Source organism: Bufo gargarizans, chromosome 2, assembly GCF_014858855.1.
Source record: "Bufo gargarizans isolate SCDJY-AF-19 chromosome 2, ASM1485885v1, whole genome shotgun sequence".
Lineage (NCBI taxonomy): Eukaryota > Metazoa > Chordata > Amphibia > Anura > Bufonidae > Bufo > Bufo gargarizans.
In genome coordinates, this window is record NC_058081.1 from 650,942,710 (window position 1) to 650,962,873 (window position 20,164).

At 47.2% G+C, this 20,164-nt stretch overlaps 1 protein-coding gene across 1 annotated transcript in view; it reads left to right on the forward strand.

The window, feature by feature from the left end:
- The window catches only part of LOC122928900 (guanylate-binding protein 1-like), a 56,385-nt gene that overhangs the window by 16,033 nt on the left and 20,188 nt on the right, over nucleotides 1–20,164 (forward strand). The window contains exons 2-5 of the mRNA XM_044282208.1: nucleotides 4,160–4,345; nucleotides 4,602–4,729; nucleotides 5,668–5,777; nucleotides 7,735–7,931. Coding sequence (XP_044138143.1) covers nucleotides 4,171–4,345; nucleotides 4,602–4,729; nucleotides 5,668–5,777; nucleotides 7,735–7,931 — 610 coding nt within the window. The 5' untranslated portion in view covers nucleotides 4,160–4,170. The remainder of the gene's footprint in view (nucleotides 1–4,159; nucleotides 4,346–4,601; nucleotides 4,730–5,667; nucleotides 5,778–7,734; nucleotides 7,932–20,164) is intronic.

A 20,164-nucleotide genomic window follows, 5' to 3' on the forward strand; every position in this document is an offset into this window, starting at 1 on the left:
ATACAGTCCCACACAGTATACAGGCCCCCACAGTATACAGCCCCCCACAGTATACAGTCCCCCACAATATACAGCCCCCCACAGTATACAGCCCACCACACAGTATACAGCCCCCCCCACAGTATACAGGCCCCCCACAGTATACAGGCCCCCACAGTATACAGCCCCCCACAGTATACAGGCCCCCACAGTATACAGGCCCCCACACAGTATACAGCACCCCACTATACAGTAGTTTACAGTATATTAACATAACAGCCCCTGTCACCTTTTTCTTATGTAATCTTCACACAAAAAAGCTCCACAGTTAACTTCTGCAACACTCCTGGTAGGACCTGTGATGACCTCATAGCCATGTGACCAGTAATATTGCTAGGTTACTGGTCACATGGTGATGATGTCATCTAAGGTCCTAGATCACATTCACAGCTCTAACACAGTACGATGCCTGGACTCAGTGCCGGTAGGCATGGCATGGCAGCACCCCCTGTGTAGCTGACAGCCTGACACCCGGGGCAGTGGCTAGCAGGGCTCAAGAGGCAGCTGCCTTGGGCCACCCAGGAGCAACTGGGCCCGGGGCAGCTGCCCCTTTTGCCCCTTGGTAAAGACGGCCCTGGGCACGGCTCTTCTGTATATCGGAGGCACGGCTCTGCTGTATACGGGAGGCTCTGCTATACACCGGAGGCACGGCTCTGCTATACCAGAGGCACGGCTCTGCTATACCAGAGGCACGGCTCTGCTATATACCGGAGGCAAGGCTCTGCTGTTTGTAGTGTCTCACTAGGTAGGGATGGGCACTACACAAGGGTCAATTGGTGTGCGCGTTACTCCTACTCACCAGGAACAGAAATGTCATATTTAATTCTGCATTTAATGTATGTTCTGATGTGTTTTACATGCAATGTTCCCCTGTATGATGCAACAGCAGGCCTAGTTGGGTGTAGTTAGACATCCCAGACACTAGAGGGAGATAGGGAGCCCCTAGTATAAATGTCCAGGCCCAGACAGGGAGAGTTAGTGCAGAGTCAGGAGTCTGAGAAGACACAGGTTAAGAAGCCTGCTCCTGACATGCAGCTGGATAGCCCTGGCTGCTAGTGATGTCCAGGAGGCTGTTGAGAAGCTCCAGCTTGCCTGAGAACAAGAGAGCCTTAGTTAGCTCTGAAGATACCCCAGTTGCAGGATCCAACCTCCTGGGAGAAAACCCACAGTTATCCACCTTACAAGAGAAGGCGATCCAGGGTAAGCTAAGTAACCCTGATGGGCAGAGGACATTAGAAAGTGTAGCAAGAATCTAATACCTGAGGAAGAAAGTAACCAAGGATTTAAGCCACCCTTTTAGGCATCCGGGCCTTGGGAGATAAAGCCAGAGCAGGAGTTCTAGAAAGGACCGTGTACATTGATTCTGAGGAAAGGTACAACCTGCTGCTGAGTGCTTGTGAATTTACCCTCTGCGTATCTTGCGTGACTATTACCTGCCATTGTGTGAATAAGCCTCCTTGTGGAACTGTGATTGAAGGACTGTACTCCTACCTGCTGTACAAAGTTGGATTGTTCAGTAAAGTTACGTTTGGTTCACTATATACTTGTGTACCTCCATCATTCCAACCACCAACCGGCGTGCCACCGGCCAAAGGCACTGGCGTCACGAATCCAACAGGGACCTTGCCCCAGGCACTCAAAATACCTGTAACATCCAGGGCACCTCATCCACCATCAGGCCTGGTCCCTATCTACAGAGCGTGCCCCAGAGGAACCGTGTCTACCTCTCCTTCACTGCCACGCGCCTGCCCAGGGTTCTTCAAATATAGTGAGTACCCTCGATTGCCCATAACCGTGACCTCACTTCGTCATACCCTGCAGGTCTGGCGTGTTGCATGTATACCAGAGGCACGGCTCTGCTATATACCGGAGGCACGGCTCTGCTGTATACTGGAGGCTCTGCTATATACCGGAGGCACTGCTGTATATTAGAGGCATGGCTCTGCTGTACACTACGTGCAGAATTATTAGGCAAATGAGTATTTTGACCACATCATCCTCTTTATGCATGTTGTCTTACTCCAAGCTGTATAGGCTCGAAAGCCTACTACCAATTAAGCATATTAGGTGATGTGCATCTCTGTAATGAGAAGGGGTGTGGTCTAATGACATCAACACCCTATATCAGGTGTGCATAATTATTAGGCAACTTCCTTTCCTTTGGCAAAATGGGTCAAAAGAAGGACTTGACAGGCTCAGAAAAGTCAAAAATAGTGAGATATCTTGCAGAGGGATGCAGCACTCTTAAAATTGCAAAGCTTCTGAAGCGTGATCATCGAACAATCAAGCGTTTCATTCAAAATAGTCAACAGGGTCGCAAGAAGCGTGTGGAAAAACCAAGGAGCAAAATAACTGCCCATGAACTGAGAAAAGTCAAGCGTGCAGCTGCCAAGATGCCACTTGCCACCAGTTTGGCCATATTTCAGAGCTGCAACATCACTGGAGTGCCCAAAAGCACAAGGTGTGCAATACTCAGAGACATGGCCAAGGTAAGAAAGGCTGAAAGACGACCACCACTGAACAAGACACACAAGCTGAAACGTCAAGACTGGGCCAAGAAATATCTCAAGACTGATTTTTCTAAGGTTTTATGGACTGATGAAATGAGAGTGAGTCTTGATGGGCCAGATGGCTGGATTGGTAAAGGGCAGAGAGCTCCAGTCCGACTCAGACGCCAGCAAGGTGGAGGTGGAGTACTGGTTTGGGCTGGTATCATCAAAGATGAGCTTGTGGGGCCTTTTTGGGTTGAGGATGGAGTCAAGCTCAACTCCCAGTCCTACTGCCAGTTTCTGGAAGACACCTTCTTCAAGCAGTGGTACAGGAAGAAGTCTGCAAGGTAAGAAAAACATGATTTTCATGCAGGACAATGCTCCATCACACGCGTCCAAGTACTCCACAGCGTGGCTGGCAAGAAAGGGTATAAAAGAAGAAAATCTAATGACATGGCCTCCTTGTTCACCTGATCTGAACCCCATTGAGAACCTGTGGTCCATCATCAAATGTGAGATTTACAAGGAGGGAAAACAGTCCACCTCTCTGAACAGTGTCTGGGAGGCTGTGGTTGCTGCTGCACGCAATGTTGATGGTGAACAGATCAAAACACTGACAGAATCCATGGATGGCAGGCTTCTGAGTGTCCTTGCAAAGAAAGGTGGCTATATTGGTCACTGATTTGTTTTTGTTTTGTTTTTGAATGTCAGAAATGTATATTTGTGAATGTTGAGATGTTCTATTGGTTTCACTGGTAAAAATAAATAATTGAAATGGGTATATATTTGTTTTTTGTTAAGTTGCCTAATAATTATGCACAGTAATAGTCACCTGCACACACAGATATCCCCCTAAAATAGCTAAAACTAAAAACAAACTAAAAACTACTTCCAAAAATATTCAGCTTTGATATTAATGAGTTTTTTGGGTTCATTGAGAACATGGTTGTTGTTCAATAATAAAATTAATCCTCAAAAATACAACTTGCCTAATAATTCTGCACTCCCTGTATATTGGAGGCACGGCTCTGCTGTATATTGGAGGCACGGCTCTACTGTATACCGGAGGCACGGCTCTGCTGTATACCGGAGGCAAGGCTCTGCTATATACCGGAGGCTCGGCTCTGCTATATACCGGAGGCACGGCTCTGCTGTATACTGGAGGCACGGCTTTGCTGTATACCGGAGGCACGGCTCTGCTATATATCGGAGGCACGGCTCTGCTGTATACTGGAGGCTCTGCTATATAACGAAGGCACGGCTCTGCTGTATATTGGAGGCACGGCTCTGCTGTATACCGGAGGCACGGCTCTGCTATATAACGGAGGCACGACTCTGCTGTATACTGGAGGCTCTGCTATATACCGGAGGCTCGGCTCTGCTATATACTGGAGGCACGGCTCTGCTGTATACTTGAGGCACGGCTCTGCTGTATACTGGAGGCACGGCTCTGCTATATACTAGAGGCACGGCTCTGCTGTATACTGGAGGCACTGCTATATACCGGAGGCTCGGCTCTGCTATATACTGGAGGCACGGCTCTGCTGTATACCGGAGGCACGGCTCTGCTGTATACCGGAGGCACGGCTCTGCTGTATTCCAGAGGTAACTTCTATTTCCTTCATTCATAGATTTTCCGATAATGGAGCGTCCAGTGTGTCTGATAGAGAACTACGAGGATGGGACCATCCGGGTGAATCAGGAGGCCCTGGAAATATTATCCCGCTTTACTCAGAAGGTGGTTGTCGTGGCCGTGGTCGGGAAATACCGGACCGGGAAGTCCTATCTGATGAACAGACTGGCGGGAAGTAAAGATGGTGAGAGGCGGAATGTGTGCTGGAGACCCCCTGGAAATGAGATTCCTATTCTGTCGAAAGACATTAAATGATAGGACCAGGTCCTGGGCCACGTATCTCCTCATGGAGACAATGGAGCATTGGAGGAAGTGTCTACCACTAATGGCCTCCACCCTCCTATGCTGACCATGGTCATCTCCACGTTGATGATGGGCACTGCCCTTGGTCTCTTCTTGTATAACCCCTTCCTATTACCTCTGTGTGTTTGTCCATTCAGGCTTCTCCTTGGGCTCAACAGTCCAGTCCAAGACTAAAGGTATCTGGATGTGGTGCGTTCCTCACCCTGTGAAACATGGGCACACCCTGGTGCTGCTGGACACAGAAGGCCTGGGTGACGTGAGAAAGGTCAGTGTGAACATTCCTGAAGCTGGAGTCATCGCTGCCATATATACAGCATAGAGCTGGTGGTGTGAGGTCCATCTAGGGTGGCCACTTTTATAGGCCTTCTGTTGCAGTGATTGGGCTGAGTGCCAGATGCTCCTCATGTGCTCAGTCAGGTTCTCCTGCCGAGTGGATTGACACAAGCTGTGCACTCACCTCTGGACTGGTTCAGCAGACAGGGAATAGCTCACGTCACTCCAGTCACAGAGCGGGATGTCCTGTTGGCCCTGGGCCTCTAATGACTAAGTGTGAGAGCCACAGAAAAGGAGGACTTACAGATGGAGGGCAGGGAGCCAGGAAGCTGGACTGTTTGGCCTAAAACCAGACATCTGGCCAGCCTAGATCCATAATCTGTTATTATCTGTCTAGTATCTCTGGTATAACTCCCAGCATCCTATCTGTCTGAGCGCAGTCATCCCTACAGCGGCCGCTATGAGCAGATGCTGCAGACGACTGGTGCTTCTGACCCTAAACCAGATATAACAATGCAGAGCTAGAGGAATCCATAGACTGACCACACTGCCACACTTCTAACACCGATACCGTGTGATCGGAGCACATGTGCATTAGAGGCCACACATTTATTAGAGGTCACACATTAGAGGTCATACATTTATTAGAGGTCTCACGTTTGTTACAGATCAGACGTTTATTGAGGTCACACATTAGAAGTCATATTTATTAGCGGTTTCATGTTTATTAGCGGTCTCATGTTTATTGGAGGTCACACATTAGGGGTCACACATCAGAGGTCCCACATTTATTGGGGTCACACATTAGAGGTCCCACATTTGTTGAGGTCACACAGAGGTCACACATTTTGGGGTTCGGCTCTGTCGTGTAAACACTTCTCCTTTTTGACCCGGTTTGATTGGATAAAGAAGCCTCTTGTTGTATTTCAGGGGAACAGTCAGAATGACTCCTGGATTTTCGCCCTCGCCGTTCTTCTCAGCAGCACCCTGGTATTTAACAGCATAGGGACAATCGATCAGCAGGCCATGGATCAGCTCCAGTATCCTTTACATGAGCATGATGGGGGTTGTAGCATCTTACCAGTGGAAGCTGGAGAAATACTAGAAGACTAGCTCTTGGCATCGTGCACACTGCGGTGTCATTGTAGCGCCATATAACGTCATACATCTCCATATAAGTGATTAACCCTATGAGGTGCTTTCACACCAGGAGTGTGAAGAAGGGCACAGGACGGAGTACTGGACTAATTCTCGAGACAGGTGTGAGTCCCACAGGTGGGACCTGCAACTATTGGACGTTTATAGCATATCTTGTAGCTATGCCATACAGATTAAAGATGGGAATACCCCTTTAAAGGTGTTATCCGATTTCTGAAACATCCCCAGTGCCAGGCCCCTCAGCGATAATATACTTACCCCGCTCTTGGTCCCCGCACTGCCACTGCTGCTTCTCTCTGCACATGAATAAAAACATCCAGTGTCGGGAGGAGGGGGGAGCAGCCAATGGCAGGCCGGGATGGGGACTAGCCTCTCTAGCATCGCGGAGCCGCCAATGGCAGGCGGGGATGGGGACGAGCCTCCCTAGCATCGCGGAGCAGCCAATGGCAGGCGGGGATGGGGACGAGCCTCCCTAGCATCGCGGAGCAGCCAATGGCAGGCTGGGATGGGGGGGGAGCCTCCCTAGCATCGCGGAGCAGCCAATGGCAGGCGGGCATGGTGACGAGCATCCCTAGCATTGCGGAGCAGCCAATGGCAGACGGGGACGAGCCTCCCTAGCATCGCGGAGCAGCCAATGGCAGGCGGGGACGGGGACGAGCCTCCCTAGCATCGCGGAGCAGCCAATGGCAGGCAGGGACGGGGACGAGCCTCCCTAGCATCGTGGGTGATGCTAGGGATGCTCAACCACATCCCTGCCTGCCATTGGCTGCTCCCCCTCCCACTCAACACTGGATGTTTTCAACTGTTTGTAGGGAGAAGCGGCGCCGGGAGCGGGTTAAATATATTACCTGTGAGGGGCCCGGCACATGGGAGACATGTTTCAGAAATGGAATAACCATTTTTAACTTAAAGGCTATGTACACCTTCGGAGGCATTATTTTGTATGATTGCATGTTACTCATTTTGACTAAAAATCTTATTTTCAATTGGCCTTTATTAAAAATATTTAGCTGTTGGGTCACAAAGGGTTAACAGTTTTTCTAGCTGTGTGACTAATACTTTCACTTTCACTTTGTGCCATCCAACAACCCTTATCTCTAAACACTTATGTAAGCCACATTCTTATCAATAAAATAAGAACTGAGCAATAACGAGTGTTTATAATGTCAGAGAGCAGAGATAAGGAGCCCATCAGCCCCTGGTCTGACAGGAAAGAGAGAAAATCCAAAGGGTGTAAATAGAGCATCTCAGCTCTGTACAGAAAAAAGGATTCCATATTTTTAATAAAGACCAATTTAAAAAATATATTTTTAGCTCAAAATGAGTACAATGCAGTAATAAAACAAAATTGCCCCCAAAGGTGTACATAACCTTTAAGAATAAAAGTTGGAGTGACTTTTGTCACTCCTGTTAGCATGTGTTTCTCCTGACCCCCTTTTTTCATTTACCCTCAATTCACTGCTTAAATGCATCTTCCGTGAAGATGGGCTGCCTGCTCACTGAAGGACCAGATTACATGGAAGTGTATTAGAGGTGAGGAGGAAGAGAAGGGACGGTCTTCTGGAGACAGAGAGGCTGACACACAGACTGCTGCTGGTTTGTAGGTGATTTACATGTAAGCTGCTTAGCTCTGCTGCATAATAGCCTCTATTAATGCGGTTTTGGTCTCATGTGACAGCCGCCCTGTGTGAACGCAGACTGAGAAACAAAGGAAAGGGAGAATGGAGGGGAAATTACTTAGCTTTGTGCCCATTCATTGGACATCCTCTTTAGGTCCGGGGAGTAAATCTCCTAGAGAAACCATAGATACTGCAGATATTACTCCTTACCTTCTCCTAGTTATGTCACTGAACTGACTGAGAAAATAAAAGTGAAATCCACCAAGCAAGCAGAGTTAGAAGATGATTCATCAGAGTTCAAGAGATTTTTCCCGTCCTTCGTATGGTGTGTTCGAGATTTCAACCTTCAGCTGCAAATAGATGGGAAGGACATCAACGAGGACGAGTATCTGAAAGATGCCTTGAAGCTGAAGCCAGGTACAAACCTTACACTGAAAATGTTCATTCTGATGAAACGAAATCCTGCGGATTGCTATGGGAACCAGTCGACACTGCGCTGACAGACACTCCCCTAAAAGTAATGCTTTCTGTTGTACTGCATTTTGGAATACTTTACTGTAGTGCCCTGGAGCATAGGTACTTTAGAATATGGATGCTTGGGGACATCGGCAACTCCCTACTTTATTACACTTAAAGAGGTTGTCCGCTTTTTTTTATTGATCGGCAGGAGTCTGACTCCCAGCACCCACACTGATCAGCTGTTTGAAGAGAAGGTAACGCTTAACGCTAACTCCGCTTTCTCTTCATTGTTTACCTGCTTGTCACAACCTCCATGGTGAGAAGGTGACATTACAAGAAGCCGTCCCAATCACTTCTATAGGATGGCTTCCAACTATTCTATTCAAACAGCTGATCGGCGGTGTGGACCCCGATCCAGTGCAAGGAGTCATCAATAGGAAAAGGATAGGTCATCAATATAAAAAAGCGGACAACCACTTTAAGGGTTAAAGTGTGATTTATGTTGTTGTTTATAACTATACTGTTTTATATTGTTGAACTGCATTTTTTATGTTTATTGGTTTATTGTTATATATCCTGTTCATTTGCAATGGTATTACAGTCGTGGCCAAAAGTTTTGAGAATGACACAAATATTAGTTTTCACAGAGTTTGCTGCTAAACTGCTTTTAGATCTTAGTTTCAGTTGTTTCTGTGATGTAGTGAAATATAATTACTCGCACTTCATACATTTCAAAGGCTTTTATCGACAATTACAGGACATTTATGCAAAGAGTCAGTATTTGCAGTTTTGGCCCTTCTTTTTCAGGACCTCTGCAATCCGACTGCGCATGCTCTCAATCACCTTCTGGGCCAATTCCTGACTGATACAACCCATTCTTTCATAATCACTTCTTGGAGTTTGTCAGAATTAGTGGGTTTTTGTTTGTCCACCCGCCTCTTGAGGATTGACCACAAGTTCTCAATGGGATTAAGATCTGGGGAGTTTCCAGGCCATGGACCCAAAATGTCAACGTTTTGGTCCCCGAGCCACTTAGTTATCACTTTTGCCTTATGGCACGGTGCTCCATCGTGCTGGAAAATGCATTGTTCTTCACCAAACTGTTGTTGGATTGTTGGAAGAAGTTGCTGTTGGAGGGTGTTGTGGTTCCATTCTTTATTCATGGCTGTGTTTTTGGGGCAGAATTGTGAGTGAGCCCACTCCCTTGGATGAGAAGCAACCCCACACATGAATGGTCTCAGGATGCTTTACTGTTGGCACGACACAGGACTGATGGTAGCGCTCACCTTTTCTTCTCCGGACAAGCCTTTTCCAGATGCCCCAAACAATCGGAAAGAGGCTTCATCGGAGAATATGACTTTGCCCCAGTCCTCAGCCGTCCAGTCACCATATTTTCTGCAGAAGATCAATCTGTACATGATGTTTTTTTTGTAGAGAAGTGGCTTCTTTGTTGCCCTTCTTGACACCAGGCCATCTTCCAAAAGTCTTCGCCTCACTGTACGTGCAGATGCGCTTACACCTGCCTCCCTCCATTCCTGAGCAAGCGCTGCACTGGTGGCACTCCGATCCCGCAGCTGAATCCTCTTTAGGAGACGATCCTGGCGCTTGCTGGACTTTCTTGGACGCCCTGAAGACTTCTTATCAAGAATTGAACCTCTTTCCTTGAAGTTCTTGATGATCCTATAAATTGTTGATTGAGGTGCAATCTTAGTAGCCACAATTTCCTTGCCTGTGAAGCCATTTTTATGCAACGCAATGATGGCTGCACGCCTTTCTTTGCAGGTTACCATGGTTAACAATGGAAGAACAATGATTTCAAGCATCACCCTCCTTTTAACAGGTCAAGTCTGCCATTTTAACCCAATCAGCCTGACATAATGATCTCCAGCCTTGTGCTCGTCAACATTCTCACCTGAGTTAACAAGACGATTACTGAAATGATCTCAGCAGGTCCTTTAATGACAGCAATGAAATGCAGTGGAAAGGTTTTTTTGGGATTAAGTTAATTTTCATGGCAAAGAAGGACTATGCAATTCATCTGATCCCTCTTCATAATATTCTGGAGTAGATGCAAATTGCTATTATAAAAACTTAAGCAGCAACTTTTCCAATTTCCAATATTTATATAATTCTCAAAACTTTTGGCCACGACTGTACACTGTATTTATACTGCAGTGTGGAAAGGGTTAATTCACAGCCAGCTAAGGCTAGTTTCACACTAATGTTAAAATCTTCTGGCAGGCTAATTCAGCAGGGAAACAGCCTATGAGAGTTCATTGTATCTAGCATAGCCAAAAAGGAGCAAAGCACTGCCAGGCCCCATTGACTATAATGAAATCTATCCTGTTTCCAGCATTAGTGGCGGCATTCAGCCGGATGAAAAATGCGATGCTTGCAGCATTTATATTTCCGGCTGAATCCCGGCACTAATGCCACAAACAGGCCAGCTCCCTGCTGGGTCCCAATATACTCAACGGGCTCCGGCGGGGAAAGGCAGCATCCGGCTATGCTTATACAATGAAGTCGGGCGGGCTACTACTCTGCTGGAACAGCCTGCCGGAAAATTTCAACGCTAATGTAAAACTAGCCTAATACTGAGAGACTTTGGGAATTTCCAGTCTGTACACTGAGAAGCTAGTAATTTACCACAGTTACTTACATACATATTAATGCAGAGATGATTTTGTAGGGTAAAAAAACAGACAATGAACTTTTGACTGTCTGTTTTAACTCTGTCAGAAGCATGTTTGTGTCTGGAAACTAATTAGTCATTCCAATTGACTTGTATTGAGGCCTCATACAAGTCCATGGCAGCATTTTATCTGTTTAGGCTGTAATTCTTCAGCTTTATCCCTCCCACCAGGAGGTTTCAGATCAGCTACAAACAGTAGAAAAGTAGAGCATTCAGAACCCCTAGAGGGATCAGTGATAGGAAAGACTGTACACCTAGAGGTGGATACTGCAACAGGGATACTCTGACACAGATCTTGGGTCACCATGTTTTGGCCAGGGTATCAGTCTTCAGAGAGAGTGAGAGAGACAGCTAGCACAGGCTTTTCTTCAGCACAGAACCTTCTTCTGTCCGGGAGGAGAGTGGAAAAGCCAGCCCAGTGCCTCGTCTGTATAATTTTGCAGTTAAGTTCCTCCAGTAAGAAGCATACTGGTTCACTGCAGACCCTGACTTTCAGGACTTATTTCCCATTGGGGTGCACCATGCTTTACCATCCCCTCCGGAGAGCAGAATCATGTGGTGATTAGTGTTGATCGAGCACCAAAGTGCTCGGGTGCTCTGGCCGAACACATCGGGATGCTCGGGTGCTCTACCAAGCACCCGAGTATAATGGAAGTCAATGGGATAACCCGAGCTTTAAACCAGGCACCCCCTGGTTCATAGGAAAAGGTCAGAAATTGATGGAAACACCACTGAAATGGTTCGGGAACAGCATGGGGAGGATGTCTCAATGCTTCCTGGACTCCCAGGTCGCTGCTGGGAACCATGTTGTCCAAGTAGTACGCCACTTTTACAGACTGACAATAATACGCGCCAAACCGGAAAGAAAATCAATTTTAGAGGAAAAATTGTTAAGAAACATTCTTTACTGTATATTTACTTGTATATAAAGTGCAAGTGCTGCCAAAAATTACAAGGAAGAGGCACTCCGATACAACCTGTATATCCCATAAAGGAGGGCCTCATTCACATTGTGGTACAATAGTTCAGGTAGTTGGACTCCTACACTCATAAAGCTTATGCACTAAGTAAAAGGGCTGCCAAAAATTACAATTAACTGGCACTTCAATACACCCTTTGTTACACATAAAGGAGGACATCATATACACCCTTGAAAAATTATGATCGATGGCCTGCTGGTGACCCTCAAAAACATTTGGAGCAAGGGCCTGCTGATTGGACCATCTAAAACATTAGGGGCGAGGGCCTGCTGCCGCATTGGTGACTCTAGATAATCTTTGGGAGATTGCATGTCCCTGTGACGGCGACGATCCATTCGGATGTCTGCTCTATTAACTTTTGATGTTCTTTTCTGTGCCTACCATGGTGATCACGGGTAATGGGCATTCAGGGTTCGATGCCGGAGAGGGAGCCTGAGAAAGTGATTCCACATCCAAGGGAGGTCAATGGCTGAAATATGATTGGCTGTTGTTGCCTTGCCCCTTTTTTTTTTACTAATTGTGAACCACCCAGAGAGGGTCGGTCAAGTTATTAAAGCAGAAGATTCCAAGGAAGGCAGCAGGAAATTACCCACTCCCAACTCGGTGACGATAAATATCAATACAGCACTCCTAAGCGGCCCTGTTATTGGAATGAGTACACTTTCCGTTAACGAGGATCTATTGGAGGGCAAGTCTGGTGCCAGCAACCAACTTGCTCCCGGCCTCCACAATGTTCACCCAGTGTACCATCATGATGAGGATTGTGTTGACCAGACTCTTGGCTACTGAGACTAGACTTGTAGGTGAGGGCCTGCTGCCGCATTGTTGACTCTAGATAACTTTTAGGCAATCACATGTCCCCCTGACAGCGACGATCCATTTGGATGTCTGCCCTATCAACTTTGGAGCAATTTTTCAATAAGGACCTTCTGGTAAAGCACAGTTTTGCTTGTCCTCTCCACCAGAGGGATGAGAGAGGAAAAGTTCTCTTTGTAGCGGGGGTCGAGAAGGGTGAACAACCAGTAATCCGCGTTGTCTAAAATGCGTATAATGCGCGGGTCGTGGTAAAGGCAGACTAACATGAAGTCAGCCATGTGTGCCAGAGTACCAACAGGCAAGATTTTGCTGTCGTCATCAGAAGGTGAGCTGACCCTGTAAAATATTTTAGGTGAGGGCCTGCAGGTGACCTGACCCTGTAAAACATTATATGCGAGGGCCTGCAGTTAAGCTGACCCTGTAAAACATTATATGCGGGGGCCTGGAGGTGAGCTGACCCTGTAAAACATTATATGTGAGGGCCTGCAGTTGAGCTGACCCTGTTAAACACTATATGCGAGGGCCTGCAGGTGAGCTGACTCTTTACAAGATTGAAGGTGAGGGCCTGCTGGTGAGCTGACCCTCTAAAACATTACATGCGAGGGCATGCAGGTGAGCTGACCCTGTAAAACATTATATGCGAGGGCCTGCAGTTGAGCTGACCCTGTAAAACATTATATGCGAGGGCCTGTAGGTGAGCCGACTCTCTAAAATATTGTAGGTGAGGTAATCCGTGTTGCCTAAAATGCATATAACGCGTGGGTCGCGGGAAAGGCAGCCTAACATGAAGTCAGCCATGTGTGCCAGAGTACCAGCAGGCAAGACTTCGCTGTATTCATCAGGAGGATCACTTTCAATCTCCTCATCCTCTTCTGCCCACCCACGCTGAACAGATGGATTTACACTTCCATGGGTACTACCGTCTGTAGCGGAGGCAACAGTCTGCTGCTCTTCCTCCTCCTCTTCATCGTCCAATTCACGCTGAGAAGACGTACGGAGGGTGGTCTGACTATCACCCTGTGTAATGTCTTCTTCCCCCATTTCCACCTCTTCCTCATGCAAAGCGTCGTCCTTAATTCTGAGCAGCGAGTGTTTGAGTAGACACAGAAGTGGGATGGTTACGCTGATAATAGCGGCATCGCCGCTCACCATCTGTGTCGATTCCTCAAAGTTTCTTAAAACCTCACAGAGGTCAGACATCCATGCCCACTCCTCGCTTGTGAAGAGCGGAAGCTGACTGGAAGGGCGACGACGATGTTGCAGCTGGTATTCCACTACTGCCCTCTGCTGCTCACAAAGCCTGGCCAGCACGTGGAACGTGGAGTTCCAGCGCGTGCTCACATCGCACAACAGTAAGTGAGCTGGCAATTTCCAGCGCTGCTGCAGCGTTGACAGACCGGCTGAAGCTGTCGATGACTTGTGGAAATGTGCACACACGCGGCGCACCTCAACCAGTAGCTCAGGCCCTAGGCAAAGATCCATTTTGCCGCCCCTCATGTCACTCACTTACTGACAGACACACACACACTGACAGACAGACACGCACTCAGACACTCACTGAATGACGTACACAGAAACTCACTGACAGACATACTTACTGACAGACACACATACACTCACTGACAGACACACATACACTCACTGACAGACAGACACACACTCACTCACTGACAGACAGACACACATACACTCACTGACAGACAGACACACACTCACTCACTGACAGACATACACCTACCCACTGAAACACACACACACAGAAACTTACGGACAGACACTTACTTACTGGCAGACAAACACACACATACTCACTGACAAACACACAGACACTTACTGACCGACAGACATCCACACTCACTGACATACACTCACATACACTCAATGACAGACACACATACATTTACTGACAGAAAGACAGACATACATACACTCACTCACTGACATAAATACACAGGCAGACACTCACTTCATCAAACACTTAAACACTCACCTCCCTGGGGTCCAGTGTGGTGCAGCTCCTCAGTCCTCCAGCGCGCCGTTTAGTATGCCGGGGCCGGAATGACGTCATATTCCGGCATCACAAATGGCGCACGAGGGAGGAGTGGGGAGCTGCTAGAACAGCCTCCCTTGCCGCCCGCCTCCTCTCCTCCGGTAATTAACTGGCAGAGCAGGCACCTGCCATCAGGGTAAGCAGATGCCTGCTCTGCCATATTTAAGAAGGACCTCCACCTCCTGGCCCCCCTGTAACGGCGCTGGGGGCGGCTCAAGAGCCGCTCTCCCAGGGCTGCAACCCCAGTCAGGGGGAGCCCACCAGGGCACCCCCAGCAGGCAGACGCCCTAGGCGGACGCCTAGTTCGCCTATATGGTTGCGCCGGCCCTTATATCAGGCAAATTGGGGTAGGTTTTGAGAAACCGCTGAACCACTAAGTTTAAGATGTGGGCTAGGCATGGGATGTGTGTGAGCCTGCCAAGCTCCAAAGCCACCACCAAGTTATGGCCATTATCAGACACAACCATGCCTGGATGTAGGTTGACTGGTGAGAGCTACAGCTCAGTCTGGTCTCTTATCCCCTACAACAGCTCTGCGGCGGTGTGCTTTTTGTCCCCTAAGCATATCGGCTTCAGCACGGCCTGCTGACGCTTCCCCACTGCAGCGCTACACTGGTTCCATCTACCAACTAATAACTGACTGGTGCTGCATGCGGATAATTCAGAGGTGGAAGTGGAGGAGGAGGCGGAGAGGGAGAAGTGGGGGTTGGAGCCACTAACATGGGTGCTGGCAGAAACCCTGATGGAATTGGGGCCCGCAATCCTCGGTGTCGGTAGAACCTGTGCCACCCCAGGGTACGACTCGCTCCCAGCCTCCACAATGTTCACCCAGTGTGCTGTCATGGAAATGTAGCATCCCTGGCCGCCAGGCCATGTGTCCGTGGTTAAGTGGACCTTCCCAGTAACTGCGTTGGTCAGGGCACGTGTGACGTTTCGGGACACATGTTGGTATAAGACGGGCACGGCACACCTAAAAAAAGTAGTGGCTGCTGGGGACAGAGTACCATGGGATGGCCGCCGACATCAGGCTGTGGAAGGCACTAAGTGTCCACAAGTCTAAATGGCAACATTTCCAGGGCCAGTTATTTTGAAAGGAGCACATTTAGTGCTATGGCCTGTGGGTGGGTGGCTGGGTATTTGTGCTTGTGTTCAAATCCCTGGGGTATGGACATCTGTACGCTGCGCTGGGACACAGAAGTGGATGTGGTCGCTGATGGTGCTTGCGAAGGTCCAGGGCAGGAGGCATCCTCGCCTGCGCCTTCAACAGGTGATTGGCCAGCACGTACCATGGGGGAAGAGGAGGCAGTGGTGTGACTCGCAGACACAGATTGTGGACCCCACTTATTAGGGTGCTTGGATGCCATGTGGCGGATCATGCTGGTGGTGGTGAGGTCGCTAGTGTTCACACCCCGGCTCATTTTGGTGTGGCACAGGTTGCAAACTACTATTCTTTTTTCGTCCGCACTTTCCTCAAAAAAGCTCCATACTGTGGAACACCTACCCCTTGGCAAGGGAGATTTACGCAAGGGGGTGCACCGTGTAACAGTTGTGGGCCTGTTTGGTGTGGCCCGCCTTCTCCCTTTTGCCACCCCACTGCCTCTTCTAGCCTGTTGCGGTGCTGCAGATCCTTCCCCCTCTGTACTGCTGTCCTCGTTCGGCTTTCCACCTTCCCAGGTTGGGTCAGTGACTTCATCGTCCACCACCTCCTCTTCCACTTCCTCACTATGATCATCCTCCTGATTTGTTGACCTAACCACAACCTCAGTGATTGACAACTGTGTCTCATCCTCTTCATCAGCCTCTTGAGACAGTAATTGTGGTTGACTCATTGGCAACTGTGTATCACCATCATCCACCTCATTAAACACTAATTGCCATTCCCCACCGTCATTTTCTTGTGATTGTGGATGCTCAAGAGGTTGGGAATCAGGGCAAGAGATCTCATGTCCCTCATCAAGCGTGCTTGGCGAGAGGGCCAAATCAAGTAATGGCGATGAAAATAGCTCCTCGGAATTTCCGAATGTGGGATCACTTGTTTGGCCAGACTCTCCATGGTAGGAGGAAGGAGGATCAGGGAGAGGATTGTGTTGACCAGACTCTTGGCTACTGAGACTGGACTTGGTGAAAGACAGGGTGGTGCCTAACCAACTGGAAGCATTATCTGCTGCAATGCAACCGACCACCTGGTCGCACTGGTCTGACTTCAAGAGTGGTGTCCTGTGACACCCTGAAAACTGAGACATGAAGCTAGGTATTGTGGATGATTGTTTTTCTTGTGCTCTGGCAGCAGGCACAGTTTCACCGTGCCCAGGGCCACGGCCTCTGCGTGGACCATCAGCATCACGGCCACTTCCCTGTCCCTTACTGCTCGTCTTGCGCATATTAAATATTATATGCATACTTGAGTAAAACGAATCCCAGCGAGTGCTTGTAACGAACTTCAAGGTTTAATTATTTCAGATTATATCCAATTGATACATGGACGCATTTCAGCATATCTAGCTTTCATCAGCATAAACATAGAAAGTAAATCTCCATCTTTATATAGCAATACAACTCACATAATCAATGACATCAGACGCCCATCTGCGGGCGGTAGGTCACATGATTCAATAGCAACCGCACGTCATTTTCTAGTTACAAAATAACAAATCACCATTTCACTCCTGAACAATAGTCAGTACATAAATCAGTAAATAGAATAAACAAATAGATAAATAAACAGGAGCTTTACTTGATGCAGCTCATATTTCATCTTTGATTCGCTATCTGTAAAAAAAAATTCATAAAATCAATACATATTGCAGCCTACAACCTCATCACCTCATATTCCCTATTAAGCCCCTTCGGGTGTAACGTACTTAAGGTATGGATCTAGTAAGCCTCTCTCCGCAATAGATGGGATTTAATATCCCCACCTCCCCTATGTCGTTTGACTTTCTCCAATACCTGAAATCTTAGTTGGGAATTTGAATGATGGAACTTACTGAAATGTGAGGGTAATGGTAACAATAAATTGCCAGTACCAATGTCGGACTTGTGCTTGCTGATGCGATCTTTTACAGATTGCATAGTTTCTCCAATGTACAATACAACACAAGATGTTGGCACGGATGTCACAGTTCACAGCAAGCACAGGTATATGGAAAAAGTACATAAAAGTATGGAAAACGGAAAATAGATTTCACTTATATTTTTCCTATCTCTGGCCCTGACACACAGAAGGTATTGGACATATGTCTGTAGTCACTGCAGAAACTCTCTATAGAAAAAGTATTGAAAATGATGGTAAAAATATATAAATTTTCAGTTATATTTCTTCAATTTCTGGCCCTGACACACAGAAGGTATTGGACAGATGTCACTAGTAGGGTTGAGCTAACCCGAACTGTAAAGTTCGGGTTTGTACCGAACTTTAGGATTTTTGGACCCCGGATCCGAACCCGAACATTTCAGAAAAAGTTTGGGTTCGGTGTTCGGCGATTTCTTGGCGCAGAGCAGCCAATCAATAAGCGGTTTACTGTCTGACCTTAGAAGCCATCACATGGCATGGCTGTGATTGGCCAGTGCAGCATCTGACCCAGCCTCTATATAAGCTGGAGTCACGTAGCGCCGCCCGTCACTCTGCTCTGATCAGTGTAGGGAGAGGATGCTGCTGCTGTGAGGGAGAGAATAGGACAGAATCTTTGCTCAAAATCTGAATCTAACTCAGCAATCTACATACATTGGGCCAGATTTAGCATTACTCTGACAGCTCACTCCACTTTCACATATGGCTAAAGTCAGTTTTAGCCAAATCAGATTTATGATCGGCCGTTTAAAACTGTAATAAATGTGGTTTGATGGTAGCAGTTTATCCATCAATCAGCAGATTTACAAAAGTCGCACGTCCCTTACGAAAAAGTCACATGTTCTATTAAAAAGTCTCATAAGATAAGCATGGTCAGCACTGGAGTGAAATTGCGCTTTTTTTTTTTACTTTTTAGCGACTTTTTAAATAGTCCCAATAGTAAATCTGTCTAGAGATTCATTTACATAAGAAAACACGCCCACTTTCAGAAAACTGGCGAGCATAGTGCAGAGCAGAAAAAAGTAGCAAATTTGTGCGCAGTTTTAGTGTTTGCGCATTTTTTTTCGACTTTTTCACTCCATTATTCTGACTTGAGCTAATGATACGTCTGGCCCATTGCGTTTTGAGGGTGCATTTTTTTATCCTGCCCTGAGCCCAGGGACCGAAAAAAAATAATAACTTTAATAAGTCAGTTAGGTGGGCGGCGGCGGCGGCCATTTTATGCAAGCTCAGTGCACCAGCACTGCATCTGAGCTTTTGGGACATTGAAAATGCCATTTTTTGGGGCAATTTACAACATCTGGTGCATTAGCAGGCTTAGTCAGTGTGCAATTTAAGCTAGAAGTACAGCCATCATTTTCTGGGGTTTTAAAAACACACTTTTTTGCCAAAAAACACTATTTTCCTGATCTGCAAGTGTTAAATTCAAGTTTAATATATACAGCTTTCATAGTCTGTTAGCAAAAAAACACTTTTTGGGCAATATACATCATCTGGATTAGTCAGTGTGCAATTTAAGCAAGAAGTACAGCCATCATTTTCTGGGGTTTTAAAAACACACTTTCTTGCCAAAAAACACTATTTTCAGGCCTTGCAGCATCAGCACGTGTGAAATTACAGGCTTATATACTTCTGTCAAATTCAGTTATTAAACAAACACCAGTTTGGGCAAAAAAAATTTTGTTGGCAGCCTTTGATGCAGATGTCACTGTAAGTTACACTCTTATTACATTTGGGTTAGATTTAGACCGCCGTTTGGTGCACAAATCTTTAATTGAGGCCTACTGTGGGTCAGGCCGTGTGAGATACACCCTGTATATACAGGGCTTATATTCTTTCATTAATAAAACACCCTTTTTGGGGCAAAATACACAATATTTCAGGCCTTGCAGCATCGTGACGTTTGAAATTCCTGGGTTATATACAGCTGCCACAAAAAAGTTATTAAACAAACACCCGTTTGGGCAAAAAATGTTTATTTGGCAGCCTTTGCTGCATATGTCATTGTGAGATCCACCCTTTATACATTTGGGTTATATTCGGATATTTGAAATACCGCCATTTGGTGCACAAATCTTTAATTGAGGCCTACTGTGGGTCAGGCCATGTGAGATACACCCTTTACATACTGTCGTTATATTCTACTATTAATTAAACACCCATTTAGGGCAAGATCCTAAATTTGAGAAATATGAGGGACGTGGCCGAGGTTGTGGTGCTGCTGGTGGAGCTCCTGTTGCAGGGAGAGGACATGGTCGATCTCTGCCATCTACACGCACAAGTGAAACCCCTTCCTCAGGTGCGAGTAGGCGACAAAACCTGCAGCGGTATTTGGTCGGGCCTAATGCGTCTCTACGAATGGTGAGGCTTGAACAAGTACAGGCGATAGTAGATTGGGTTGCTGACAGTGGCTCCAGTTCCTTCACATTGTCTCCCACCCAGTCTCCTGCTGAAAGACCACAGTTGGCACCTGCAGCCGATGTCCATCAGTCTTTCACCTCACCCCCTTGCACATCAGCCAAGCAGTCTGAGCCCCAAGTCATGCAGCAGTCTCTTCTGCTTTTTGACGACTCTGTTTCCCAGG